General features: G+C 42.3%; 1 protein-coding gene across 2 annotated transcripts in view; it reads left to right on the top strand.

Annotated features, from left to right (window-relative positions):
• pan2 (poly(A) specific ribonuclease subunit PAN2) overlaps positions 1-9,706 on the top strand; it is a 115,769-nt gene that overhangs the window by 47,945 nt on the left and 58,118 nt on the right. For both annotated transcript variants that reach the window (XM_078201178.1, XM_078201177.1), the window contains exons 17-20: positions 112-253; positions 5,121-5,258; positions 5,991-6,050; positions 7,482-7,572. In XM_078201178.1, the coding sequence (XP_078057304.1) occupies positions 112-253; positions 5,121-5,258; positions 5,991-6,050; positions 7,482-7,572 (431 nt within the window). The remainder of the gene's footprint in view (positions 1-111; positions 254-5,120; positions 5,259-5,990; positions 6,051-7,481; positions 7,573-9,706) is intronic.

Genomic DNA, 9,706 nt, shown 5'->3' with positions numbered 1-9,706 from the left:
AGGATTTCCCAAATATCCCAACACCTGAAGGAAAAAAGTGCTGAATTTCATGTAACTGTTGACAGTAATATAAAGTTCCATTTACAAGTCGAGACATTCATTTTTTTTCAGGGAAGCACTTTGTAATGCAGAAGGCCTGAGCTTCTATACATCAATTGAGGAACTGAAAAATATATGGATCCCATGTTCTATCAAGATGAAGCTCACTAAAAATAAAGAGCTGGAAGTCACAAACTGGACTGAAAATGAAGGCGTATGTAACTATTTCTAGGTTTTGATTGCTTGTTATGTCTTTTCAAACCTTGAAAGATTGATTCTGATATCTAAATTTTTAGTGCAGATCTGAAAGGTAATCAAAAATTAAATCGTGTGGTGGTACACTTCATAGAATCTCAGAATTGTTATGGCGAAAGGAGACCAATCGTACACAGATTTCAAGGATAACGCCTCATTCAGAAACCAACTGGCAGATGCCACTCACTCGATCTTTTGTGGATTTCTCCTCCAATTCCCCCAGATAATTGTCACAAGTGTTTCCAAACTCCACTCTCCGAAAGATGCACTTTAAAATCTTCTTTCAAACAATGCTTTCCATCAGCTGTTTTCATCAAGCATTCACTTCCAGGTTTTCCAACTATCCTTTCAAATAAAGCTTTATCCCCACGGTTTTAACAAGGATCTTCCTCCAGGTTTTCCAACTCTCCCTCAGGTTTCTTTTGTCTTGAATGCTTTTACACAAGCCCTGAGATCCAGCAACCATTTGCCTGACAATTATTTAATCTAATGTTTCTCAAACTGTAGTAAGATATCACAAACCTTATAATCACTTCAGATATCTTTCTGGCTTCTGGCCAGGTAATTTCTTTTCAGCTGTCTGTCTTCACTGAACCATATTTTAGTCCAGTCCCATTTCCTCTGTTTCTCTAACTTCAGGCTTCCTAGCTGTCCTTTAGATTTCTGGCACTGACCTTTCCTCTAGCAATGCTGAGAGATGTTCCCTCTTTCGCTGCCTGTCAACAGCTGCTATGAATTCAGTTAAAAAGAATCACAAAAAGCCTTCCTACCCCAAGCTTTAATTTCCTTTTCACGCTGTAACCCTGAGCACAATTTGAATTGACCAAAACCTCCACACATGCAAACACATTTGTCTAACATGAATCTGACTATAGTTTTACTCTGCTTACACAGAACCACTAAATTAAACCTACTTAAATCAAACCTTATTTCTAATATTTAACAATACAAATATAGATCACTTAAAACTGGCTCTGTCTCCTGACATCTTGAATGCCTTGATTGAACTTGCCACCACCACACTTACAGGCAGTGCATACCAGACCCGAACTACTAGCTGTGTGGAAACGTTTTTTCTCGCATCACATTTGCTTCTTTTGAAAATTACTTTAAATCTGTGCCCTCTTATTCTTGATCCTTTTACAAGTGGGAACATTTTCTCCCTATCTAATCTGTCCAGCCCCTTCATGATTTTGAACACCTCTATCAAATCTTCTCTTAGCCCTCTTGCCTCCCAAGTAGAACAGTCCCAACTTCTCCAATCTATCCTCATAATTTAAGTTTCTCATCCCTGGAACCATTCTTGTAAACCTCTTCTGCTCTCTCTCCAATGTGTTCACACCCTTCCTATAATGTGGCGTCCAGAACTGTACACAGTACTCCAGCTGAGGTCTGACTATTGTCTTATATAAGTTCAGCATAACCTCCTTGCTGTTATGCTCAATGCCCCTATTAATAAAGCCCAGGATACTATATGCTTTTTTAACTGCTCTCTCCACCTGTTCTGCTACCTTCAATGATCTATGCACATATGCACCCTTTGCTCCCGCACCCGCTTAAGAATTTTAACCCAAATTTTATGTTGTCTTTCTATGTTCTTCCTACCAAAATGCATCACCTCACACTTCTCCGCATTGAACTTCATCTGCCACCTATCTGCCCACTCCACCAACTTGTCTATGTCCTTTTGACATTCTGCGCTGTCCTCTTCACAGTTTGCAATGCTCCCAAGTTTTGTATCATCCACAAACTTTGAAATTGACCCCGCACACCAAGATCTAGATAATCAATATATACCAGGAAAAGCAAGGGACCCAATACAGCACCTGGGGAACTCAACTACAAGCCATCCTACAGCCTGAAAAATATCATTTGACCATTACTCACTGTTTCCTATCACTCGGCCAATTTTGTATCCATGTTGCTGCTATGCCCTTTGTTCCATAAGCAATAACATTTCTCAGAAGTCTGTTAAGACACAGCAGGGCAGCTCGGTCGAGTGGACTGCGTATCCTGTAATGTGTGGGAAGTTATGAACGCTGCTAGTGTTCAAGACGAGCATATGTGCAGGAAGTGCTGCAGAAACTTGAGCTCTGGGTTTCAGAGCTCGTGAGGCAGCTGGAGTCACTGTGGCGCATCCGCAAGGCTGAGAGCTACATGGATAGCGCGTTTAGGGAGGTGGTTACACCACAGCTTAGAAGCCATGAGTCAGAGAGGAATGGGTGACTGCCAAGCTGTCCAAGAGAATCCGGCAGGTAGTGCAGGAGTTCCCTGGGGTGCAGCTCAGAAATTGTTTTTCTGTTTTGGAAGCTGGTGGGGATGCTGCTTCCTGAGAGAAGTGCAGTCAGAGCCAAGTTTGTGGCAGTCTGAGCAGCTTGGCTGCAGAGAAGTGGAGGAAGAGAAAAGGAAGAGCAATGGTGATAGAGATTTGTTATTTCGGGGAACAGTCAGGCATTTCTGTGGCTGTAGACACGACTTAAGCATGGTATGTTGCCCCCCCTTGCTGCCAGGATCGAGGATGTCACTGAGTGGCTGCAAGATATTCTTCTGGGGGAGGATGAACAGCTAGAGGTCGTGGTGCACATTGGTACCAATAACTTGAGTAGGAAGGAGGATGTGGTCCTGCAATCAGAATTTAAGGAGCTAGGTACCCAACAATACTGAAGGAGGTGAGTGTGGAAATTACAGGGGCGCTGGCCATAATCTTTCAGTCTTCCCTAAACTCAGAGGAGGTGCCAGAGGACTGGAGAATTGCAGACATTGTGCCCTTATTCGAAAATGGTTGTAAGGATAAGTCCAGCAATTACAGAGCGGTCAGTTTAACTTCAGTGGTGGGGAAGCTTTGAGAAACAATTATTTGGGATAGAATTAGTAGTCACATGGAAAAATGTAGGTTGATTGGAAGAGTCAGCATGGATTTCTAAAGGGGAAATCGTGTTTAACCAACTTGCTAGATTTTTTTTGTAGCGGTAACAGCAAAGGTTGATGAGGTTAATGTTGTTGCTGTGGTGTACATGGACTTTCATTTTGCGTTATGAAAGCTTATATAACCAGGTTATAATCTCAATTGATGGAATTAGAAAGCAGGTGCTGCGAGGAGGTTCCTTGCTTAATTGGAAAAAATTGACAGTGAGCTGCCGTGCATGATTTAATGGTTAGTTACACAGCAGCTTGGGTTGAGAAGTGGAACTAGATTATGTGCAAATATTTTTCTCAAGGTGAAGTGGTTAGTGTCTTTTCCACAACGCATGGAAAATGTGTATATTTGAGAACAAAACCTGCAGGAAAGACCGTTTAAACAGAAAATTGTCTTGAATGTTAAGTTTGCAGTTGGTGCCCTGGTTAATTTCTCTAGTTACAGAAGTGTCCGTAGCATTTCCTTTCTCTAAGGAATTATTATACAGTTGTAGGAAATTTGAGGAGTAAAACCATTAGCAATCCATTGCAGTTATGCAAGTAACTCACTTTTGCAAGTGAAGTTTATTTAAAGAGTGTTGACTGAACAAACACTACAGTACCTGCTATAGCTACTAGAGGGAGCACTGCTACTTACACAGCTCTCAGTGAGCCCTTGTGGCAGAAGCCTGGTATCAGTGTGACTGTAATGTGGGTCCTTATACTATACTGGAAGATTGGAATATTTTGTTCTCAACCGCTGTTCCTTTCTCCATCATGGCTGATATCTAATGCAACCCAGCTTCAGTTTAATTATAATTGGGTTCAAAAATATTTTTCGTTAATTGTATTTACTGCGCCCTATTGCATCCTGTTTAGAAATATGTTTTCCTGTACTCCCTCCCAGAGTTTCTTTAAAGGAAATGAAAGTACTTATGTTTACTCCCTAGATAATGTATGTTTTGCATGTACTCCTGTGTTTTACGTAGAAGTTAGTAACACGGTGGCACAGTGGTTAGCACTGCTGCCCCACAGCGCCAGGGACCCAGTTTCAATTCCCGACTTGGGTCACTGTTTGTGTGGAGTTTGCACGTTCTCCCTGTGTCTGCATGGGTTTCCTCCGGGTGCTCCGGTTTCCTCCCCGGTTGGGTGCATTGGCCATGCTAAATTCTCCCTCAGCGTGCCTGAACAGGTGCCGGAGTGTGGGCGGCTAGGGGATTTTCACAGTAACTTCATTGCAGTGTTGATGTAAGCCTGCTTGTGATGAATAAATAAACTTTAACAATGCAGCTTAGAAATTAATTAGTTTATAATCAGGCGACTGGAAATGAAGACTTTTCAATGTATCATTTTTGTAATTATGATTTTCCATCTTTTAACGCTAATTTAAAATGATTAAAATCCTTTTTGAAACAATAGCCAGACCAGACAAAGATAATATATTGGATTTCAGACTCAATCGTGCTGTTGTGCAGATCTGCATCTCTGCAAAGAGGACAGGGAGGGAAGTACTCTCACTGTGAGTTTGAGATCAAAACCCGAGGACTGTGCTGAATAACTCACTGAGTGTTGGGAGAGAAGGAGGGAAGGGAAAAGATCTGGGAAACATTAATTTTAAAGATATGTTGGAAACTACACATCGTTTCCAACATTCCAACTTTATAGTTTAACTTGAACAGTGAAGTTTTATGTTAACAACATAAATCTACTTTGAAGAAATTTGTTTTTTGATGTGTTTAAATAATCAGCATCACAAGAAGCTGCTTTTACTTTTTAGGTTTATTTTTTTTTAAGTCAAATGCACCTATATTCAGGATAGTGTGTATTCAGTATATTAAGATCCGGTACTTTCAAACTATAACTGATTTGTTATGTGGAAGTCATTGAGCAGCCTACGGTGGCTTACTGTTTACTTTGGCCCTGTTCTGTAGCTGAGCCCTTCAGAAGATGAAGAGAACACTTACTTGTATGATCTAGTGGTGACAGTGGCGCACATTTTAGATCCTCGGACTGGTGGTAATCTTGTGGCACATATTAAGGTTGGGGAAACATATCATCAGCGGAAGGAGGTACAGTATGATTTGCTGCCAGATACTTTCTACACTTGTAATGAGAGTGGTCAGTTCTAAGCTACTGTAAGTGATGCTGTTAGCTCAACTATTTCATTAGAGGGAGAAAAATCCAAGTTTACAAAATGTAAAGCATTTAAGTACTGTAAGATGTATCATTCCTAGGATCTTGTCAGATTATCAGTTGACCTTGTTGCAGCTGCTTTGAAACAGCTGTCCACTGTCCTTCCAAAATGCTGGACAATTAAAGAATCTCAAAACCTTATCATGTGAGATTTCAATAAGCAGGGATGGGGATTTGCCAAATGGCAGTTGCCAATTGTAAAATGTGAGAGAACCTTTCCATTTTTAGAAGTCATAGGTTGGTATTTGGTAAGGTTTTAGCAATGAACCCCCACCACCACTTAAGACCAATAATTTTTCCTTTAATTAATTTTTTTCGAATTAATTTTTTCCTTGGACTCAAGTATGCATCAAAGCATCACTGAGGGCATCCGATTCCTGTATTCATTGGCATACTAGCATAGCCTTTCTGTTGTATATCAATAGTAACATTTTCATATTTGCACTGTTTTCCTTTGGGTAATTAACACTGCCTTTTGGATTGAGTACAAGAGTCTCTGGAAAGGTGTTGATATTTGTCAGGGTTTCCCCAATTCAGTAATGTTTGAAAACCGCTGCCTTAATCTAGCATTTAACATGTGTATCTCACACCGTACTTTTATGTTTCAGGGTGTCACTCACAAACAGTGGTATCTGTTTAATGACTTTCTCATAGAACCAGTTGACAAGGTAATAAATGTTGGTAACTTTATCTTTTTGGTATTGAAACCATGTTGAGGGAGAAGGAAAAGGAAGGAGGAAGGGTAGCAACATTTGAAATGCATTCTTTGTTTATGTTTTGTGATTTTGCCCTAAGAATAGATCAAAAATCTTTTTCCGTGACAGCTTATGTAAATACAGGTTATACTTAATTATTTCTCCCTCCCCTCTCCCACACGCAAAGTATGTTGATAATCCAGTCTAGAGGAAGCAACAACTGACTATATCAGTATTGCTGCTAAGTGCCACTACAGTAATGTGTGACCCATGACTCCACATGGTGCTGAGTTTCAGCTTGTGGTCACTGCAGAGAAATGTGAGCGTAGCCAGCAACTTCAACATGCAGAGAAAAGATCACTCTTGCACAATTTCTAGCGATTTAGAATATGTAACTGGGAGGTGGGCGAGGACAAAAGTGAACAACTAAGTGTAACAGTATATAGGCATCCTAGTGAATTTTACCAGACTAATAGGATGCAGGTTTGTGCCCTGGTTCCATGTATAACAAGCTCCCACCGTTAGCTGACTGGAAGTAGAAGGGGGAAGGCTCTTAAACCGTGGAAGATTCCACGGTTTAAGAGCCGTGGGGTTATGCTGCAACTGTACAGGACCTTGGTGAGACCACATTTGGAATATTGTGTGCAGTTCTGGTCACCTCACTATAAGAAGGATGTGGAAGCGCTGGAAAGAGTGCAGAGGAGATTTACCAGGATGCTGCCTGGTTTGGAGGATAGGTCTTATGAGGAAAGGTTGAGGGAGCTAGGGCTGTTCTCTCTGGAGCGGAGGAGGCTGAGGGGAGACTTAATAGAGGTTTATAAAATGATGAAGGGGATAGATAGAGTGAACGTTCAAAGACTATTTCCTCGGGTGGATGGAGCTCTTACAAGGGGGCATAACTATAGGGTTTGTGGTGGGAGATACAGGAAGGATATCAGAGGTAGGTTCTTTACGCAGAGAGTGGTTGGGGTGTGGAATGGACTGCCTGCAGTGATAGTGGAGTCAGACACTTTAGGAACATTTAAGCGGTTATTGGATAGGCACATGGAGCACACCAGGATGATAGGGAGTGGGATAGCTTGATCTTGGTTTCAGATAAAGCTCGGCACAACATCGTGTGCCGAAGGGCCTGTTCTGTGCTGTACTGTTCTATGTTCTAAGGAGCTAAGATTCAAAACTGAAGCTAACAGCTTCACAGATGTGGAGAATCATTGTTAGACATCATCTAACAGAAGGTTACAGAATAACGTTGGCCTGTTGAGAAGCTCACCCGATGAACCACTTAGACAAGAGTAAGAGCACCTGTCACATGGGAATCTAAAGAGAAAATTCTCTTCAATGGGAGGCCAGTGAGAATTTTGTTGAAATAGGGATTTATTTAAAATTGGCATTTTATTTTTGCAGTGTGAAGCTGTGCAGTTTGATTTGAGTTGGAAGATTCCCTGTATTCTATACTACGCTAGACGGAATCTGAATTCCAAATACGACTTGACCAGTAGGTAACATTTATTGAATTATCAAATCATGAATTGCTGACTGGAGAAGCGTAGGATTATCTGGAAGAAACCCAAATTTACCCCACCCTCACTACAATATTATTTGGGTAATGTTCTGCATACTGCCTTTAGCTGGTTGACCCCTAACAATATATGTATCAATATGGCAAGAGAAAGTGGTTAATTGCACTGTACAATGTAATACTGAATTGCATAGACCAAAAATATTCCAAGTTTGATGACCAGTCTCTGCTGAGTTTGCTGACATCAACTGGGGAAGCAGAAGGGATTGCTACAAATAGCTGCAGAACCTATGGGCCAAAGTACTGGAAAACCATCCAGGGTCCTTGCTGCTGTTCACTAATCACTCATAAAAAAAATGGATGAGGTACAGGAGGACAACCAGCCCACATACAAATGTGGTTCAGAATGAGTTAGTGTCTTCAATGGGAAGGAGTGAAAACTGATGGATGGAGGGTGGGTGGTGAACAGAGACTTCATAGCACATGCCAGCGAGGTAGCGGCACAGTGGTATACAGTCAGGAAGAAGTTACCATGGGAGACCTCAACATCAACTCTGGACCCCATGAAGTTTAAAGTTTAAAAGTTTATTTATTATTGTCACAAGTAGGCTTACATTAACACTGCAATAAAGTTACTGTGAAAATCCCCTAGTTGCCATACTCCGCGCCTGTTTGGCTATGCTAAATTCTTCCTCCGTGTACCCAATGTACCTAACCAGCATGTCTTTCAGACTGTGGGAGGAAACCGGAGCACCCGGAGGAAACCCACATAGACACGGGGAGAACGTGCAGACTCCGCACAGACAGTGATCCAAGCTGGGAATCGAACTAAGGTCCCTGGCGCTGTGAGGCAGCAGTGCTTGCCACTGTGCCATGGCATCAGTTCAAGCATTGACAAGGAAATCTTCTGCTGGTTAACACATACTCCCTCACCCCTCATGAATTAGTACTCCTCCACATTGAACACCACTTGGATGGAAACATTGAGGGGGTGACAACGACGTAAAATGTGTTCTGGGTGGGGGACTTCAATGTCCATCATGAAGAGTGGCTCAGTAGCACCATCGCAGACCAAACTGGCCAAACCTTAAAGGACATTGCTGCTGGTTGGGCCTGTGCCAGGAGGTGGGGGAACCAACAAGAGGGAAAAACATACTTGACCTCATCCTCACCAACCTGCGTGCCCCAGATGCATTTGTTCATGGCAATATTGGTTGGAGTAACCACTGCATAGTCCTCATTGAGACAAAGTCCTATCTTTGCATTGAGAGTACTTGCCATCATGTTGTATGGCACTAGCATTGTGCTAAATGGGATAGACTTTGAACAGATCTCGCAACTCAAGAATGGGCAACCGTGAGGCACTGTGAGCAGCAGCAGAATTGTACTCGAGCACAATCTGTAACCTCATGTCCTGGCATATCCCTGACGCGTCGAGTCCAGATGACTCTTTGTCAAAGCTTTGTCACAGCTTTGACAAAGGGTCATCTGGACTCGAAACGTCAGCTCTTTTCTCTCCTTACAGATGCTGCCAGACCTGCTGAGATTTTCCAGCATTTTCCCTTTTGTTTTCAGTATTCCAGCATCCGCAGTAATTTGCTTTTATCCAGTGTGATGGAATACTCTCCACTTGCCTGGATGAGTGCAGTTCCAACAACATTCAAGAAGCTTGACACCATCCAGGACAAGCATCCCATTTGATTAAGACCCCTTCCACAAACATTGATTTCCTCCACCACTGACAAACTGTGGCAAGATGCACTGTTGGAACTCACCGATGCTCCTTAGGCATCACCTTTCAAACCCACAACCTGCTACCATCTAGATGGACATGGGCAACAGACACACTGGCAACACCATCACCTGGATGTTGCCCTCCAAGTCACTCACCTTCCTTCACTGTCACTGGGTCAAATTCCTGGAACTCCCTCCCTAAGAGCACTGTGGGCTTTCCTACACCAAAGGGACTGCAGTGTTTGAAGAAGGTAGCTCACTATCACCGTTTCAAGGCCAATTAGGGATGGGCAATAAATGCTGGCCTAGCCAGTGATGCCCACATCCCATAAATGAACTTTTAAAAATGCTTTAAATTAAGATGCCACCACCACCT

Source organism: Mustelus asterias, chromosome X (assembly GCF_964213995.1).
Source record: "Mustelus asterias chromosome X, sMusAst1.hap1.1, whole genome shotgun sequence".
NCBI lineage: Eukaryota > Metazoa > Chordata > Chondrichthyes > Carcharhiniformes > Triakidae > Mustelus > Mustelus asterias.
Note: the sequence above shows the minus strand (reverse complement) of the source record. Positions and strands in the feature narration are given on the sequence as shown.